Raw genomic sequence first — 20,719 nt, 5'->3', positions numbered from 1 at the left:
AAGATACTAAGGCATTTAAAAAAAAAATCTCTGCCCACTGTTCTCCCAAACAAAAAACCTGTTACACTGCCCATATCCTATTCTTACACTACATCACAGAACTGCATGTGGTCTACTTATTTCCTTGTGCCATTTAGTGGTGGTACTCTTTAACTATTCAAAATATGGGTGCAATAAGTTAAAAAAAATGATTCGTAATATTTAGAGCTGGGAGGAAGCCTAAAGTCAAATCGTTTCATTTTAAAAGATGAGAAAACTGAGGCCTTGACAAGGGAAACCAATTGGCCCAAGGTAACATGGGTAATTAGCAGTAGAGCTCGGATTTATTTACATCCAGGTCTTTGGACTCCAAATCCAGGGCTCTTTCCACTGCACCACACTCTTCTTTGCCAGTCACATTACAACAACAGGGAAAAGGATGCTTGTACATTTCTTACTTACCACATAGCCATTTATGGCAAAATTGCCTTTCTTTTTAAATCTCTGATGCTTTGGAAAAATTATCACCTTATATGCCCAACAGTATATTTTACAGAAGACAATTAGCTGAATGCTTTTTTTTTAATTACATCTAAAGATCTCTACATAAACATGTAACATTCAATAGGTAAACAATTTCTTCCAATGCATGTAATAAATATTTTCACTTGGTACTTTTATACAAACTGACATTGGTCTACTATACATTTTTTAAAAGCCATTTTACTGGTTTGGCATGCGTTATGGAAACTCTAAAAGAGAAAATTTTAAGGCAATGAGTCACAGATTTAAGTTCGTGGAATTTATGGTAACTTTTATATCTGTTTATATACATTTCCCTTTGTTAATTAAACAATTAACAGCAGCACACTCTGGGACCACCAGCTATTCTCCACCCCCCTTTTGCATCTAGACTTTATTTTTTTTTGTTTTTTTGTTTTAAAATAACAACACTTACATTGATAAAACAAAATCTTTCCTAAAATAATTTTAAATGTGCTTTAAAACCTTGAAATGCTGAATGTATTTAAAATTGAATTAAAAAAAAATTCTTTCCACAGTTACTAATTTTAAAACTGAGCTATGACTCTAACCAGTTTCAAAAATTCAATATAAAGAAGCAAATCATACTCTTAGGAGGCTGAAGTGAATCTTTGCTAAATAAGTAATGATCTACAATTGTGATAATGCTCATATTAAGAAGAATAAGAAATCTTTTAATGCTCAAAATAAATTATCAACCAGCCTTGACTGATAAAGTTCAAATTTTGTTTGTAAAAGATGTATCCAATAATGCCCACAAAAAATTAAAAGCCATTTCAACCCTGCTATTCAAACAACAGTTATTTACTCATATTTGTGTGCATATATACATACACACATACAGTATTGTACATAAACACATATACAGACACACAAACACACACACCTACTGTGAAAGATTCAGGCAATAGGGATGGGAGCCAAATGCCTAAAGATCAGAGTTACTGAATCTGTTCATAGACAATTCACCAAAGTTGAAAGAATCAGACAAAACAAGGAATTACTTTTTTTAGCCTCTTTCTGAGACAGAAATGCAGTGTGACAGGACTAATACTTTTTTTTTTAATGAATTGAAAGGGTCAGCTGGATAATGCAATCTGATAGTAAATAATAAAAATTGCTATCAAATGCAACATTAAAAAAAATTCAACACAAGAAAAATATAACCAAGTACAATGGAATGAACACCAATACTCAACGGTAAGAGAAGAGTTAATTTGTTTTGTGAAAGGATGAAGGAAAATAAAAGTGAATGGAAATGTATTTCTCCCCCTCTCTCCCATTTTCTGCCCTTGTTTATTTAGGTCTGGAGCAATGTTTTGGACTGAGGGACATGGAACCTAACAGACAATCTTGCTGAATAAATGAGGAGTGGTTTTCAACTCTTACCCAAAATGTTTGTAATTCTAGTTCCATACACAAAGGTACTGATTTGAAAACTTCAAAAAAAAATCTTTTAAATTTACCTTAAAAATTGTCAAATGAATGGAAACGTGCTTTATTATGATGTGAAATAAGAACTCCCCATGTTTTGCCATCATTTCTACCCCAAAGTCAAATTTAGAAATATATTATGATTTTATTACTAAATATATTAGTCTAAAGGAATAAGCCAGCAATACTTCTAACGAGTGTTTAAACCAACACCTCAACACCAGATTCAATTTATAACTGAAGTATTTCCCATTTTATGATGTTTTATTTTAACTGACATTTAATAGACTTTTATTATAAACGGTCATATAATGAATATAACTCAGCAAAGTTATGTGTGGAATACACATGCTCAGGGGAAGACTATTTAACTCACTTATAGCTCACACACACTTATCTATAAATACATATATACACACACATATACATATAAACACAAACATTTTGTTTCGGTTTTTTTTCCCCAAATTCAAGTCAACAATTTAGTGGCAGAGGGAGGCTGTAAAAACACAAAGACTATTTTTAGATGCTACATATTCATGTGAACCAATACATTTATCACGCAACTGATCATACAGCAATCTCGACTTCTATCTGAACGAAAGTAGGTCATTTTGTTATCAAGGCAAGATTTAAAAAGACAACTTCATACACAAAAGGTGGTCCTTGATCAACTGTGAAACAACTAGCTGACATCAAGTGTTCGAACATAAAAACCCAGACTGGAAACTGGCAAATTTAATATTCCTTCTCTTTCCTGATAAACTTATTCCCTGCACTCTCAACTAGCTAGAAAAATATTCTGTACACCAGAGAATATCATATCTTCTCTGATGGTGACTTTGGGACACAAGTAGAATCACTTTTCCCCTTTCAGTTTTTCTGTATCTCTGCCCTCCCCCCTTTCTGAAAAACAGCTTTCAATCTATTTACACATTCCACTGTTTAATAAGAATGGTTCAGACCAACTGATGCCATAGTTTTATAAGATGTCTTTCCTATGTCATACATGTCTTGAAAAGGTGAAGGAAAGTAAAGCCAAAAAAATAAAATGAAAGAAAATTTAAATGGTGGGCATTGAGTTTCGCCCAAAACTTAAGAACAGAAGCATACTGATAGCCAGAAATTAGTGACAAAGTAAAAAAAAATATGATTTTCAAACCCTTTACCAAATAGAGGATTTCTACAAGATAAGACATATTGGGTGCTACAGAATTATTTTCCAAAAGCATTTACTTTTAGAATTATTTCTCTTACAGTTTTTTTTAATGCTGCACCATGACCTCGTTTAGCTGCACAAACCAAGCAACAGAGCATTTTAAATTATTTTTCCTTTCTTAACCTGGTGAAAATTTTTTCATAAAAACTTGTTACCCTCTCCACCAAATCAGGTGTTCATAGACTTCTGGCAACCCAGAAGAGTTCCGACTTCTAACATCACAACTTAAGAGTTAGAATGAAAGTGTGTTACTTCTGTTCAACTTAAGACGGTCTTCATGGGCTGACTAAGGCCTTCCTGGTGTTTTTTGCCCCGCCAGCTTTAACCTGGTAGCTTCAAAAGGAAACATTTAGGGCATGTGCAGCAGACAGAAGTATGTGCTGGAATACAAGCAACTGGGAAATTCTGCAAAGATTCTTAAATGTCAACTTTAAGATCCTTAACATGTTTGGGGAAACGGAAAACTTGATATTCCAACTGAATACAAACTTGGATAAAATCAGAAGTGACAAGAACGCATACTAACACTAACAACACACTCCCATAAACTACTACGTTTCTGAAACACAGAGGGAATGAATGTACCAGGACAGACAAAATTTATATAACTTAAGGTTGGGTACAATCTATGCAAAACACAGAACTCAACTCTGCCATTATCAGGAAATGGCATTTTTTTAAAGGTGTTTTTTTCCTCTAACAAAAAACAAAACAAAACAAAACAAAAACCAACTGCCTACAATTTAAAACTTCATATATGCAATTTCTTTTCTGTTACTGCAAAGAAAACAATGTCTTTTCTGTCCAAACTACAAAAATAAAACCACAGGACAAATGTAAATGTGAAAACAAAATTTTCAGAATCCAGTAAAACGAATAGAAGGTGGTTTGTGGGTGGCTGTTTTTTTTTCTTTTCTTTTTTTTTCGCGTGTTTTACCAGACAGGCAGTCCTAGGTTTATATACAAAAGTAAAACTGAAAATATAGTTTTGTTCTCTGTACATTTCTTTTAATTTTTTCCCTAAAAAAAGGAAAAAAAAACACACACTTGTGTACGTTTCTAAACAGAATAAAGTAAAACAGAGCACAAAGTTCTCTTCTTTCTGCCAAGTTCATTGAGTCTGGGGGGTTGGAAGAAGGGAGAGGGGAGAGAGGAAATCAGTCCAATGAGATAATGTCCGGTATGATGCCAAAGATTGATGCCGTGTCTGTGCCACTTCTATTGGCAACTGCATGGCCATGACTTTCTCGCAGGCTGTTTGAAGAAACAAGACTGCTGTTACTGCCACTACTGCTTCCATTCGTGGTTGGAAGGGCAGTGCTACCTCCTGCATTTAACTGATCAAGAAACATCTGTGAAGAGGCATATGGAAAAAACCGAGACGAGTGTAAGAGGTCTTGATCATCTGAGACAGCTGCTGCTGCAGCGGCAAGAAGGGAGGTGTTGTAATGCTAGGGAAAAAAAAAAAACAATTTAAGATTATACTTCTGAATTATTAAGTTTTCTTCCCAGCAGCACAAACTTATGTAGGAAATTGAAATATACTGTAAATCTCTGAATGTTCCTTAGTAAGACAATTGGTACAATCAAGTGAACTTATGAAATAGGGTTCATTTACCTCTGGAGACTCTGGCTTCTGAAACCAGAAGAAAACTGGAAGTAAAAGCATCAGTGCTCTTTATTCAAATACAGAAAGCAATCTCAAAAAGTCAAATTATAAAGCAGGGCATTATAGTCCTCTCTCCTTGTGAGGAGACGTTTATTGACTATGAAATTTATCAGTTAAAATAATTTGCTACCTATTGGTATGACATGAAGCAGTACTGGAAAAAGGCAGCAAATAAAAATTACTTTTACTATACTTAAACACAAGTGAAACAAAGATTTTGAAGTACTGCCCTTTAAAAAATGAGGGCTGTGGTATGTAGTACTACCATTTTAGAACCTTTTAAGGAAGCCATTTTATTTCAGATGTAACAGTTGTAGTTTAAAGAAAAAAATTTGTAGAGAAAATGAACAGAGTAATTTTTTTCTACAACATACCTGATTGTCTCCTGATAAGAAGGGAAAGAAATCTAAACCTGTTAAGAATAAAAATAAAACATTATTATCTTTAAAGACAAACAAAATTAAAAAATTTTAAATGTCTTTAAATTAAAACAAGCATTATCTCAGTATACTCAAGCTCTTTAATAAATACCATCAAAATCAACAGGCTGTTCCAAAAGTTTTAGTGCATTTAAGAAGAGATTAAAACTGCACTAGGACGTTTGGAATGCCCTGGACAAATGTGAACAAACACACTGTATAAGACTTTATATTCCTATTCTCTAAAAGGTTCTTGAAGGTCACCAGGCTTCAATGCGATTAAAGAAATTAAAAAAAACAAAAAACTTTCACCCACATACTATAGCAAGTATTACTAAAAGTGGTTATCCAGTGGTAAAACCCAGAGGGGCGGGAGCAGAGTGTCGAGGGTCACATGAGAGTTCTGTACAGAAAACTTATGTTCCACTAGCTGCCTTACTCCGGTACAGGGTCCAAGATACAGGCAGGAGGAATCAGTCCGTACAAAAAGTTGCCACCTGTCCACCAGGGCCTCACTCTGTCTAAACTGGCATGTACTTATCTTCACGCCTGTTCTCACCTCCATTTGGAATTCAAAAAAGAGCAGCTGAAGAACAAGTGAAGAAACATGCATCACACACAAAATGCTGAAATCACAGTGTGGGGAGAGGGGCGGGGGCAGACCCAAGACAACTAACATAAAGTTTTCCAGAAAACCAGGTTTTTTTTAGTTGGTTGACAGATACACATATGAAACACCATTAATATGTAAACTCTGACAAAGATACAATGTATCATAGGTTGCAAAATTTCCCATTTTCCTCCTTATATTCTCCAATTTTTCCATCTAGTCCAGGCACTATAATAACATGCCTCTAGAGCTGATTAGTAAAAGGTAACCCCACAAAAAGTATTAAAGACAAAGCTCTAACTAGGTAAAGACCCAAATTGCACTTTGGAAGATACAGAAATATTCAGAGAATCTTTCAACAAATATCTCATTCTTGTTTTTCTTTCAGCAGGTTTCAAGGCCTTACTTTTAAAGTCAAAAGCGTTATGAGCTTTGGAAGAAGACGCTTTGGTTAAGTGGTTGATTTTTCTTGACTTTATGAAATATATAAACCTTTTCAAAGCTAACACTAAATAAGGGGATAGATGCTTTTGGCAGAATCCCAACTCATAGTGTCTTGAAATAAATTATTTAGCTTGATCTTTTCTATCTGTGGTCTTAAAAACCTTAAGGTTTAGAGTAACACTGTTAATCTAGTAATCACACTCAATCACAAACTTAAAATCACTAAACTTAAAAAAGAAAATAATGTGCTAGATGTTATTTGATAATGAAAGTAATTTTTATAAAATTAAAACGTTGTGGAAATAGTTGAGTATTTCTTCAGAATAAGAGCCTGATCAGCCATGTGGAATAAAAAAAAAGTAAAGTTAAAAACATTTATTCTAGTTACTGTTTAAAATGATATTCCACACAATTAGAATGATAACCACATAGAGCTACATTATCTAAACTAGCTGACTGAAAATTCAGATTTATAACTAAATGATAACATTTTTTTGGGAGACTGTATATACAGCTTGCTGATTCTTTGAGAACTTGCAAATAAGTATTCCTTCCAAAAGCTGCAGGTGGTCACAATACCTAGAAGTCATTTTAATAGTTACAAGTTCTGGTTACAGTGGCCACAGAACGATGGTACAGAAATGTACACATGCCCAATTTATAGCAGAAGTGCAGAAACTTATCGGCTCCTTTGATCTAAAGCTTTACATATTTTGCAACTCTCCAATTCTTCCTTCAGCTCCATTCAGAAGAGGATTATTTGGATCGGTTTTATCCACATATCATTTGCAAATATCAGTATAACCTACCTTGCAAGTCATAAGGCATGGGAGTCATATGGAATGGGTGCCTGTAGTCTTGTATGAGGGATGTATTAATGTAGCTTGTGTCTACAGCAGGAAGGCTTGGGGTTCTTGACACTGGAGATGCTTGATGAGGCAGATTTAAAATGCTAAAAGAAAGAAAAGTTTCCATAGATCAAGTCATTTAAATTTCCTGTTGATCACAGATAGCCAGAAATGCAAGTTTCTTTCGCTTTAAAATCTAACTCAGTAAACTCTTCAGTACTATGGAAGTTGTAAGGAGAAAGAAACAGTACTATGTAATGGTAATAAACACTATTGTACTCTGTGCCTGAGGCAGGAATATAAAATGGTATTCCCCCTATCCTAATGGCACACCATTCTTGGGAAAATATACACCGAAGTCATGCTTCTCCTATGCCCCTTAGTTTTGTGCACCTAAGGAAAAGGCTACAATTGCCTTGCCCTTGTTATAGCTCTAATAATAAGCATTCACACACATCACTAACCAGATATTAAAAAGGTAGAACCTACACTTAAGAATAGGCAAGGGAAAAATGCAATTGTGTGATGTCTCCATGAGGTATTCAGTGAAAAGCATTAAGATTAAAAATAAGTTTTGAGACAAAATAAAACAGGCTGAGTGGCTAAGAAAGTAGAGGTTTTCTTGTTATTTCTTTTTAGTAGATTAGTTGTGTCTGACTCATTGTGACCACATTTTGATTGTGGTAACGATACTGGACCATTTCCTTCTCCAACTCGTTTTACAGATGAGGAAACCAAGGTAAACAGAGTCACAGGGCCAGTAAGTGTCTAAGGCCAGATTTGAATCTGGGCCTTCTTGACTCCAGGCCTAGTACTCTATCCACCGTGCTGTCTGTAAAAATAGAGGTTATTCCTGGAATAAAGAATGTTTTTATAAAACAAACAAACAAACCAAAAACAAGACTATGTGAAAGTAACAAAGTGAATGGTTAGCAGCCATGAGAGTGAAGACATCAGCAAACAATGAGGGATCATGGAGGGTCCTGAAACTGAAAGGGAGAACTAAAGGTCCAACAATGGAAAATAGGAGAGAAGACACTATGAGAAGAAGAGAGTTGAAATGGCTGATTTATAAGACATTCCCCTCACCCTGTCCCCCAATCCTCAATGTTAAGAGATCTGAGATGAGAAAGACAAAACTTCACCACAACAGCACTGGAGCCAAAGAAAGGTAACGCCTCACTCACGTAGCCTTGCTCACTGAAACGGGTACACAGCAATACAATGTCAGTAGTATAAGCTATCATGTAAGACCTTAAACTCTGGCCAGCTATTCTTTGTTTCTAGGGAAAAAATCTTAGTTATAAGACTTTACCACATTTTTATGAATTGCAGAGGAAGCATAAAACATTTTTTCCTCCTTTTCATAAAAATGTACTGTCTGATGGGAACTTTAATTAAACCTCTTCAGTCTAACACAAGTAACATTTTCCCATTAGCTAGTTCCTCTGATAGTACTTAAGGGATTAAAAGGAAAAAAAAAAGTTGAAATTCCAATCTGGTATAGTGACAGAAAGGTATTAGAAATTTCTGTAAGAAATATTGAAACTGAAAAAGAGTTGGTTACAAGAGATGGAAAGAGAAAAGGTATTTTATTATATTCAGTTCAATGTACTTTCCTTGAATTCTTGGCAGTTTTCTTTCTTTCATAATAGACAGGAATACTAGAACAATTAACACATTAGACTGAGTTTCCCTGTTAACTGCTAATCCACTATAATAACTTGGGTAATATGGTAACATGGAGTTACATGACCTCTAAAGTTACCATACATTTTCACTACTTCACAGTTTCAAATCTGATATTACACAGATCTGTTGTACAGATACTAATTGTAGAGTCATCCAATCCCTGAGTATCTGAGGAAGTGGTTCATGTAATCAATTATTTTTTCAAAGAATTCATGGGGCTTTTGAAGGGTGAAATAAAAAAAAAAAATAAAGTCCTAACAAAAGCTTGGAAATCTAACTGCAAAAATCATCTAAAGGGAAAAATATCCAGTTAAATAAATATGAATGAATATTTTGTCAAATCATTACATGTATTTGTCCATGAACATTTTTAAAAGTAGAATTTACTTCATACAACAGAACACATATCTATGCACAAATATGTGTGCACATTTTAAAAGTCATAGTTACTAACACTGAAGAAATACAATGATATCCCTGTACTTTCTTTCAAAATATTGTGGTTTTAGAATATGCATTTGGTTACACTATGGTTTTATATTAAATAGAAATATCCTACCATAAAAGTTTTGCAGGTTATTTGTTTAAATTATGTTAGCCTTAGGCAAGCTGAAATTCAGTGTTGTTTTCTACTTATACAAATCAATAAAATAAGTTTCACACAAGTCATGTTACCCAGTAACAACCATAAAGTTGGACTGCTAGCAGAAGTTAATATCCATGAAGAACGCAGAAACACAAGAGTCAAAGAAGCAAAATAAGATACATATCCATTCTGTTTAGCATAATTCTATTGCTTTAAATGTCTCTAACTTCTATTTTTTAAGGGACTGATGAGTTACTGTGGGATGAAATTATTATTCTCTGTATCAAACTTTGCTGTAATAATCACTGAGGTGTTGTGAAATAATCTGTATCCTTTATGACTTGGGAAATAGCACAAATTTACCCAGAACATAAAGATGCTTTTTTTGTTGGTACCAATTCATCTTGATCATAAAGGAATCTTCATATGTAATAATTGCAAATATGGCCAAATATGCAATCTTTTGAGAATTGCTGATCTTTAATATTAAACTCAGAAATGATTTCAATTTAGTGATACCTCCTGTCATGAAATATATGAACTTCCTTTTTTCTCTGGCAATTCCCTCTAAGTCTCCTGTCTATTAGCCAGCAAGAAGTACTGAAAACCTTCTCTGTGCTACATCATTGCTGAAAGCTGCCCACCTCTGACAACATCACGCCGTCTACCTTACCTCTCCTCTAGGCCAGACCTCATGGCACACTTTACTCACACCATTTTCATAGTAAAGTGCATTAAAACATATCATGTGTATTTTATACTGTAGCTTTTAGTGAATCAAAAGCATGCCTCACCACAGAAGCAGATGCGCTGATTCCACAGGAAAATGGGATAGACACCTTAGTGTTGTTATGATATTCCTGAAGCAGTAAAAGAATGAGAGCAATGTACAATGGGGTGTTTATAAGAACAAATAAAACCTAGAATTTGATTTCAGGTTTGCAAAGTGCTTTACATTTACTAACTCATTTAAACACCCCTGATAACAAAGGCACAGGAAGACAGAATGGGGTCTGCCTTGATGGAAAAGGTGCCCATCCGTACTGCTTCAATTGTGGATACAACATAAGTACCAAAAAAAGGTCAACTGGATATATGAGCTATTTCCCTCCTAGAATGGAAGCTTCCCAAGGACAGAGCCATTGTCACCCAAAATGGATAATAACCAAGACCTAGCACAAAGGTTTAAACTTAGGAGGTAATAATAAATATGCTCTGGCTATTGAGAAGTGAAACTGGAGGGAAGGCTGAGGTGAGGCAGGTGAGTTTGGGCAAGGTCAGCCAGGGCAGATCAATGAGGGGATCTGTGCCCCGGCATACAGTGTGAAGGTCATGGGAGCAAGTGCAGAAACAAGCCAGATCTGTGAGGTTCTAATTCCAGAAGTGGAGTGGGGGCACATTGAGCCCAGTCTGAAGCCTACAGAGGAATAACCAGGGCAGGAATCCCAGACCAAAGGGAAGCCTATAGCTCTGTCACTCTCAACCAGCAGAGTTTTCCAACTCACTGATAGTAGCCATGTCCACCAGCAATCTATGGAAATCCCAAAGGAGAGGTTCTCAGATCCAAACTCAGGTCAGGAACTTGCTGAGTTCAGACTGGGGGGGTGAGTGAGACATGGGGGTAACAGCACTGAAAACTTGTAGGTCCTCAACCAGAGCTGTCTCTGAGATCCTGGAATAATCCACCTGTCAATACCCCAAGAAAACAACAGCTAGCCCAGCACAGACATTTTCTCCAGAAATATTTAAAGCCTGGCCCTAACAAAGTCCAAAGTTAGGAAGCAGGTTGAAAGAATGAGCAAACAAAGAATCTCACTATAAAATGCTATCAAAGTGATGGAGTTGTTCAAGACAAACCCACCAAATGACTCTGAAACATCTATTAGCAAAGCCTCAAAGAAAAACTCAGCTTGGGCATCAATTAAACTAGAACTGTTGGAAGAAATGAAGCAAGAATTTAAAAATGAAAACACTAGATGAAAAAACTGGAAAACAGATGAGAGTTATGGAAGAAAAATTAGAGTGTTAGCCGTTTAGACCAACCACAAGTCCATAAGACTAATGATGAAGTGAAAGGCTCAGAGAATGAGATAAATATATATTTTGTACATAGCACAATGCATATGTTTGTTTTGCTTGATCATACATGTTTGTGATAGGGATTTTCATTTTCATTCTTTCTCACAATGGGGTGTTGGGAAAGAGAGAAGATGGATTTTTGCCCATCAAAAATTTTAAAAATAAAAACAAAACCTACACAACACACTGGCTGCTTTGATTATGTTTACAGGGTTAAAAATCGCAACTGTGTGTAGTGGTAGTAACAAAATATTTGTTGAGTATATACCAGAATAAGAGGAAAAAGTATCTCCAGAATTCTCAGCTATCCCAGATGTGAGGAAACTTCACCACAAATATTGATAGCTAATAAAAGGAAATTATGGTAAACAAGTCTGGAAACCAGGAAGTGATATGTGTATTTTTATACAGTTATTATTGTTCCTTTTTGGTCATCAACTCCTAAAACAACTGTCATTCATTTTCTAATGGGCTGATCATTTCAGACCTTCAGATGGCTAGGCTACAAATTTTCTTTTTAAACCTTTATTAAATTTAGGATCAAATAAGCTTCTTGGTAAACATTACACACCAGAGGAGATACAGTAACTATTTAGGACACCAGCACAACTTTTAGTACAGTAACCCTGTACATAGTGTCTCCCTCAAAGAGATTACTAATATGATAAAATGTCTAACAGAGAGCCACAAGGTTTGGAAGGGACCTCAGAGGCTATCTACCCCAGCGCACAGCATACTCTGACAAGAACTCCTTCTGCAGTATGTCAGACAAAGAGGAACTCAAGTTCTGACTGAAGACTTCGAGTAAGTGTGAGCTCACTAATTATGAATGTCTCTTCATCCCACCTTTGGGTAGTTCTGATTGTTATCAAGTTCCTCTTTCAATCAAGCCTATATCAGGCCCCCCAGAACTTCTGCCCCCAGCGCTGTCCAAATAAAACAAATCTAATGCCTCTCTACCTGACAGAGGCTAAACTTCCCCAATTCCTTCAGATACCACAATGGCATGATGTCAAAGCCCTTCCCTATCCTGACTGACCTCAATTGGACACTTTCCAGGTTATTGATGACCTCCCTAAAATAGAGCTCCTCCAAGGAAAGACAACACTGTAGGTGTGGCATGACCGCAACAGCATACAATGAGATTTCCTTTGTCCTGGCTATATCTTTCAATAGACCATAACCATACAGCTTTTTGGGCTACCATATCAGATTGCTTAGTCATACTGAGGTTTTACAAAAACAAAGTGCCTCCATGATTTTAGACATGGAACTCCTAGTAAGGAACTCTACCAATGAAGATGCATACCTGTTGTGACATTTACAATAAGAATTGCCTGGGGGCACTGAGAAGGTGAGTGACTTTTTCACTCTATAAGTCAGACTGGCTCAAAGGCAGGACTTGAATCTAAATGTTAATGATTCTATTGTTGCCCCTCTACTCAGTACGGCAAAATGCCTCTTTAGGTTGAACTTAGAGTATTCTAAAACCTTCTAGTTTTTTTTTTTAACTCCTATGTAACCATATTTCCCATATCATACCTTGAGAAGTTAATTTTTAAACTCAATCTAACTAAATTTTATCTTGTTAGTTTCAGTGCAATACTATAACCTGTGCAGGGTCTATTGACTGTAAGTGCTCAGAAGTATAAGCAGTACTACAAGTTTCCCAAAGTAGTATTCCATCTCCTCAATGTTTCTTTGTACAGGCTGTCCCCTGAAGTACATGTACTTCCTCCTCAGCTCTACTTCTAAGTAGGCCAGTTGGGTTGGGTTGTACATAAGGGGGAGGGAGAGGAGGGAGAGAGGGAGAGAGAGAGAGAGAGAGAGAGAGAGAGACACCCCTGAAAGCATCTCTAAATTGAGAGAGTGAGAGGAGAGAGCTTGGTCTTTGGATAAGCCAAGCAGGACGGGTGTGGTGTGGTGTGGTGTGGTATGGTATGGCGTGGCAGGGCATGTGTCTGTGTGTGTGTGTGTGTGTGTGTGTGTGTGTGTGTGTGTGTGTCTGTGTCCTGTGATGGTGAGGAGTGGCATCACTTGGTTCTCTCTCTAACATCAGAAAGAAGGAAGTACTACAGTCCACTGGAGAAGAAAAAAAGGATTGTTATGTAGAAGTGATGGCCCAATTAGGATGAAATAAGAAATTTAAAGTGACACCAATTCTGAGACTTCTTCCAACATTATCCAGTAGCATATAAGTAGAAGTAAAAATATTTCAGCCTAGTGTCAGGGGTATTATAAGACAGAGTCCTCATAGCAGTGTCTAAGGCTAGGTCCTGAGCAAAGCCCTGTAGTTGAATGCCTAGTGTCAGAGGTACTACCACCTCTGCCCTGTCCCCAGGTCAATGGCTCTTTAAAGTGTAATACTGTTTGTTAAGTCAGGCAAGAGCAGCAGTAGCTTCTAGGAGAAGAGATTATGTTGGAAAGGAAGAGGATAGGGCATTCACTCAAAGTGAATCAAGCTATCTCTTCTTTTCTATTAATGGTGGCTCACAGGAATGGAGGTCTTAAGGGTCATTCTGGCTGGGTCACTTAAGAGGTATATAGAATAAAGTAAAATAAGCTTAAGTAGAAGAGAACATTAACAAGTAGGAAATTCAGGACAGCTTCTCAGTATACTTGAATTTAACTTTGAAGAAAATTAAAGATTTTAAATTGTAGAAGTGAGGTATGATACATTGTAGGTAATGAGGTGACAAGACAGTGTGAGAAGATGGAACGCCAAGTTTGGGGAACAATATGCGGGCCAGTTTGGCTGAAAGGTAGACAAGGGAAAGTTACATGAAAAAAATCCAGAAAAAAGACCTGGAGCTAGATTTCAAAGAGCTTTAAATACAGAGTTAGTTTGCATTTCACAGTGGCAAGAGAAAGATTTTAGGAAGATTATCTTGCTAGTTGTTTGGAGAATGGATAGGAGAGACTAGATGCGGAAAACAAATTTTAAAATTATTGCAACAGTGTAGGCCAGTGGTTGCAAGTAGGACTTGTTTCTGATACAACTGCACCTACTCTTATCCCACAACACTTTGCCCTGTTCTTTGCTCAGTAAACCCCCAAATTCTCTCATAGTCTAGTCACTGAGACTCTGAGGGCTTCAGGGCATACACAATGGCTTTTGAACTGCAGCCACTGAAAAAATTCCTCCTCTTCATCAGAGTGGGAAGTGCCTCTCTAGAGCAGGTTCTGCCCCTAGGGAATGTGACTGGTGAGCTGAGAGTCCCACCGACCTCCTTTTCATTTGGAGTGGAGAGTCAGTCAGTCAATAAACACTTATTAAATCCCTACTGTGCTACGTGCTAGAGATAGAAGGAAAGGTAAGACCGTCTCTGCTCTCAAGGAGGTCATGGCCTAAGGAGGAGATAAGTTATGTATAGGATAAATTGGAACCAAGCAACAGAGGGAAGGCACCAGACTTAAGGGGGAAAGGGAAAAGCTTCCTGTAGAAGGAAGGATTTTATCTGGGACTTGAAGGATACCAAGGAAGCCAGGAACCAACGGGGAGGGAGAGAATTCCAGGTATGGGTTACAGCTAGGGAAAATGCCTGGAATGTCTTGTGCAAGGAATAACAAAGAGGTCAGGTGTGATTATATAATATGTGGAGCAGGGGGTGTAAGGTTAAACAAGATGGGAAAGGGGGGGAAGGGCTTTGAATGCCAAACAAATTTGATACTGGAGCTAACAGGGAGCCACCGGAATTTACTGAGTAGGGGGAGTGGGTGATGTAGGCACATTTGTATTTTAGGAAAATCACTTTGGTAACTGAATGGAAGATAGATGGAACAGTGGGAGACTTGAAGCAGGCAGACCCCACAGTGGGCTACTGCAATAGGCTAGATGTGAGGATGTTTGCAGTGTCAGAGGAGAGGAGGAGGAATATATGGAAAGATGTTATGAGGGTAAAATTGACAGACCTTGGCAATGGAATGGATATCAAGGGTGAGAGATAATGAGAAGTCAAGGATGACACTTAGGCTATGAGACCAAGCAGCTGGGAGGGTGGTGATACCCTTGACACTAATAAGGAAATCAGGAAAAGAGAAAAATATTTGGGAGGAGGGGAGAGATAATGGGTTCAATTTTGGACATGATGAGTTTAAGATGTTTATGGGACATTCAGTTCAAGACGGCCAATAGGCCATGGTTATGTGAAACAGGATGTCAAGAGAGGAGTCACACATAGATCTGATAATCTTCAGAGATAACTGAATCCATGATGGCTGATGAGATCACGAAGAAAAATAGTAGAGATGGAGAAGAGGGCTCAGGAGAGGCTGAGGGGATATCCATAGTCAGAGGGCGAGGTCTAGATGAAGATACAACAAAGGAGACTGAAAGGGAGTGGCTGCACAGGTAGGACAGGAGAGAACAGCGTCACAAAAACCTATTGAGAAAAGAGTATTGAGGAGAAGGGAGTGATCAGTGGTGTAAAATATTGCAGAGGTCAAGGAAGATGAGAACTGAGAAAAGACATTGAGATTTGGCATTAGGAACTTTGGAAAACAGTTTCAGTTGAATGATGAAGTTGGAAGTTAGATGCAGAGAGTTAAAAAGAGAGCGACAAGTGGAGGCACCAGATGTTGACAGCCTTCTCAAGGAGCTTATCCACAAAGAGGAAAGAAATGGAACAATATGGGGATTGATGGACGGATGAAGTGAGGGTTTTTTTGGGGACAGGGAGACATGGGCCAGTTCATAGGCAGCAGGGAAGCAGACAACAGAAAGGGAGAATCAAAGGTAAATAAATGTATGGGGATGACGGTGAGGGGGAGCCTGCTGGAGAAGACAGGACACAATTATTAGTATACAGTAATATGTGTAAATAACCTATAAATAAGGAAATAAAAACATATTGGGGAAGCATGAGCCACTACCATTTTAAAAAACTGATTCACTTAAAAGAATTTGAAGATCACTGATACAGATGCAAAGTAATGAGGCTTTGAACTAGCATGATGGCTAACTGGAGAAATGGGGATATTATATAAGTCAAACACTCAATCAATAGGCATTTATCAAACATCAAACAATATGCCAGGCAGTGGGGGATGCAAAGACAAAAACGAAAGAGTTCCAGCCCTTAAGGGACTTACATTCTACAAAGGGAGATAACATATACACACATAGACATAAGCTACAGACCAAGTAAATGGAGGATCAGGAAAAGCTTCATATATGTGATTATGCTTAAACTGAACTGAGAAGGAAATGGGGGATTCTAAGTAGGTAGAGATAAGGAGGAAATGTATTCCAGGAATTGGTAACAGCCTGTGAGAAGGCAAAGAGATAATGGACTGCCATGTGTGACAAATAGCAAAAAGGCCAGTCCAACTGGGGCGGTATAATGTTTGAAGATAAGTCATGTAAATTAAGTCTGGAAAGGTAAGCAGGAGACAGATTAATAAGAACTTCAAATGGTAAACTGAGGAATTTGCATTTAATCTTTTGGGAGGCAGCATGGAATAGCTACAAAGCTGCACTTGATGTCAATAAGGGGAGTCTTATTCCTGCCTCTAATATTCACTGTGTGACTGCCATTTACCTTTTCTGAGTCTCAGTTTCCTCTCTACAAAGAAGAAGATAATGCCTCTAGCACACTGCCTAACCACACATGGTAGCTGTGAAATTCAAATGAGTTAAACTACATAAACTATGCAAACCTTAAAAGACTACATAAAGGCTAAATGACATTTAGCAAATGACTGCATATGGTTTGGAGAGAGAAAAAATGGGAGTTTAAGATGACCTCAAAGTTACAAGCAGGAATTAAATCAAAAACTTTCTGGACCTCCTTTTTTGATCTCATAGGAGCCCAAGATGCAGGCGACTTAAATGGTATTTCATCATTATCAGTATAGTGCTTTAGGATTTCAATAAACAAACTATCAAGAAGAAATTTCATTTATGGGTATCAAGCTTTTAACAAAAATTTAACATAATTAAAAATGAAGAACAATAAAAATTACTACTGTTATAAAAACTTTAAGCAAAAATGGAAAATCAGTATAGCCGCATACTGCCTTTAGTGGAAAGGGAGAAACTAAGGATGGGGAGATTTAGAATGAAGATAATGTTCCATTTTGGACATGCTGAATTTTCTGCCTGTGGAATAGTCATACGGCAATGTTCAGAAGACAGTAGATGATCTGGGACTGCAACTCAAGGACTCGATTTTGGAGAAAAGATAATAAGTTTAGTTTTGGATGGCTTTGGAACACTTCATTAAATGTTTAATAGGCAACTGGTAATCAAGGACAGGAGCGAAGAAAAGAGCCAAGGGGTAGATATTCAGAGTTTGCTGTTATGGGCATAGAATTAGTAATAAAATGCAAAAAAACGTATAAGATTACCGATAGAAAAGGTGCAGAGAAAAAAGAGAAAAGGACCCAGGACAAAGCAATGGAGATCACCCTTAACTAGGGACCGGACAAAAATGAGAACAAGAGATCACTGTCATGAAAACCCAAGAAGATCAGAGGATCCGGGGGTGGTCAACAAAGTCAAAAGTATCAGAGAGGTCAGGGAGGATGAGATCTGAGAGAAGGCCATGGAATATAGTAATTAAGAGATTGCCTTTGAATCACAAAAACTTCACAAGTGGTGAGGTCAGAAGCCAGGTTTTAAAAAGCTGAGAAGAAAAGTGAGAGGTCAGGAAATAGAGGCTGAGTGTTGATGGTTTTTCCTAGAAGCCTGGACACAGGCCCCAAATGTGGTTGATAAATAATGTTTTAAAAAATACAAAGAACTAATGTACATAAAATGTGTAATTTAATTCCATTAGTCATTATTTACCAGATCAATTTTAATTCTAATTCTTCGGTCCCCAAATTCCTTATCACACTAACACTTACCCTTTGTTATTTAATGGAGATGCAGGAGATACTGAAGGGCAGGTTCGCTTGGCAGATGGCTCTTCCTCTTCTTCATCTGATGAACTGTCTATGGTGAGATCAATTACTTCTACTTTCTTATTTTTGTTTGAAGATTGGTGGTGAGAAGATACCTGGTGATCCAAGGGGGAACTCAAGCATCCTGAGGGGGTAAACAGAGCAGTTTAACTTAAAAAGCAAATACATTTTTAACATTTTCTTTTTTTTCCTTTGAGAAATCAAATGAATCATCAGTTACAATTTGGATTCATTATACTAGCAGTACCATAAATATGAAAAATGAGAAGGCAAGCTTTTCCTTTTAGTTTTAAATGCTGTTTTCCTATGAGTTGCTAAAACTTTTATGATTCAATTTTTTTAAAGTTTGCTGTTTATTGCCCCTTTGCGATGAAACGTCTTATACCAAATTACCTGTACAGTATTCAACATGTTTCTGGTATTAAAAAATGTGAGTAAAGATTTTGTATCTAAGTTATGGTGGCTCCCTGGGGAAAATTTAATAAAAGCCATGCCAAAAAGCAAGTGAAATGAGAATACTGACCACTCCACGTGAAGTCTGTTAAAAGCATAATACTTCAAAAGCACAATTTGCCAGTGAGTTACTGGATTATGTTACTTTGAAATTCTATATCAGAAAATTTGGGAAAGGTAGGCAAAAAGTTAACCTAAAGAGTTTTTCTACTTCTGAATACTAAATAAGTTCTACAAAATGCTTGAGATAATCATAAACTTCAGTTTTTAAGGCAAATTTTTTTACTAAAATGTTTACATCAGCATAAAATTTTAAAATACTTACCATCAACTCCATTATAAGAAGCAGAAACTTCCTGGACTTCCTTTTTTGATCTCATAGGAGCCCAAGATCCATCCTCCTTAAACTGTATTTCATCACAATCAGTACAGTACTTTAGGATTTCCATAAATAAACTATAAAGAGAAAAATTTCATTTAAGGGTATCAAGTTTTTAATGAAAATTCAGCATAACTGAAAACAAGAGTAGTAAGAATTACTAGTATTTTGAAAACTTTAAGCAAAAATGGAAAAGCTATATATTGTAGCAGTATCTGAAAATATTTATGAGTTATAGAGAAGTAGATCAGAACTCTATTTTTTCTCCCTCAAAATCTAAGTGCCATTGTCTAACTGATAAAGGATAGGAACAGGCAGTTTTCAGAAGAAGAAATCAAAACTATCAATAATCATAGGAAAAATGCTCAAAATCATTATTAATTAGAGAAATGCACATTTTAAAAACTCTGAGACACCACCTCACATCTATCAGACAGGCTAACATGATAAAAAAGGAAAACAACAAATGCTGGAGGGGATATGAAAAAATTGGGACACTAATGTACTACTGGTGGAGTTGTACACTAGCCCAATCATTCTAGAGAACAATCTGGAATTGTGTCCAAAGGGCCATCAAACTGCATACCCTCTGACCCAGCAATACCCACTACTAGTTCTGTGTCCCAAAGAGATCAATGACAAGGGAAAAAGATCTATTTGTACAAAAATATTTATAGCAGCTCTTTTTGTGGCAGCAAAGAATTGGAAACTGAGGGGATGCCCATCAACTGGGGAATGGCTGAATGAGCTGTGGTCTATGATTTGTGATGAGCTACTATTGTGCTATAAGAAATGATAAGCAGGATGGTTTCAGAAAAACTTGGAAAGACTTATATGAACTAATGCAAAGAAAAAAGAGCAGAATCAGGAGGCCACTAGACACAGTAACTGCAACACTGTTATGATGACCAACGGGGAAAGACTTAGCTCCTCTGACCACGACAAGGACCGAAGGCAATCCAAAGCCCCCCCGAGAGAACTGATTAGCTCTGAGGACGGATGGAAGCACACTGTTCTTACTTTTTATGTTTTTTCTTGGTGTGCGTCTTCTTTTGCAATGTAGCTAATATGGAATCGTACTTTCCATGACTACATACATAATCAATATCATAATGCTTGTCTTCTAAAGGGCAGGAGGGGAGAGAATTTAGAACTCAAAAATTTTTTTAAAATGACTGTAAAAACAGTTTTTACATGTAATTGGGAAACATTTAATGAAATGAAAATACTTTAAAACTTCTTCAAAAAATCAAATGTATCAGAATTATAATCAATGCAATGACTAATCTTGACTCTAGACTGGTAATGAAATAAAATACCTTACCCCTTCCCCTCAGCAGAGGAGACAACAAGCAATGTCAGATATGGTCAATGTCATTTTGTTTCACTTTATTGTACTTCTTTGTTACAGTGGCTACAAAAGTCATCATCTCTGTCACAAACATTTCTTACACGCTTT

General features: G+C 36.8%; 1 protein-coding gene across 5 annotated transcripts in view; it reads right to left on the bottom strand.

Moving 5' to 3' along the window:
• Positions 1-4,161: 4,161 nt before the first annotated feature.
• Positions 4,162-20,719, bottom strand: part of PIAS1 (protein inhibitor of activated STAT 1) — a 242,001-nt gene continuing 225,443 nt past the window's right edge. For all 5 annotated transcript variants that reach the window (XM_072615000.1, XM_072615018.1, XM_072615027.1 and 2 more), the window contains 5 exons: positions 19,207-19,337; positions 18,372-18,552; positions 7,127-7,269; positions 5,219-5,256; positions 4,162-4,626 (listed from right to left, as the gene is read on the bottom strand). In XM_072615000.1, coding sequence (XP_072471101.1) covers positions 4,333-4,626; positions 5,219-5,256; positions 7,127-7,269; positions 18,372-18,552; positions 19,207-19,337 — 787 coding nt within the window. In that variant the 3' untranslated portion in view covers positions 4,162-4,332. The remainder of the gene's footprint in view (positions 4,627-5,218; positions 5,257-7,126; positions 7,270-18,371; positions 18,553-19,206; positions 19,338-20,719) is intronic.

This window comes from Notamacropus eugenii, chromosome 1, assembly GCF_028372415.1.
Source record: "Notamacropus eugenii isolate mMacEug1 chromosome 1, mMacEug1.pri_v2, whole genome shotgun sequence".
Classification (NCBI taxonomy): domain Eukaryota; kingdom Metazoa; phylum Chordata; class Mammalia; order Diprotodontia; family Macropodidae; genus Notamacropus; species Notamacropus eugenii.
The sequence above is the reverse complement of the archived record's forward strand: the minus strand, read 5'-3'. Positions and strand labels throughout refer to the sequence as shown.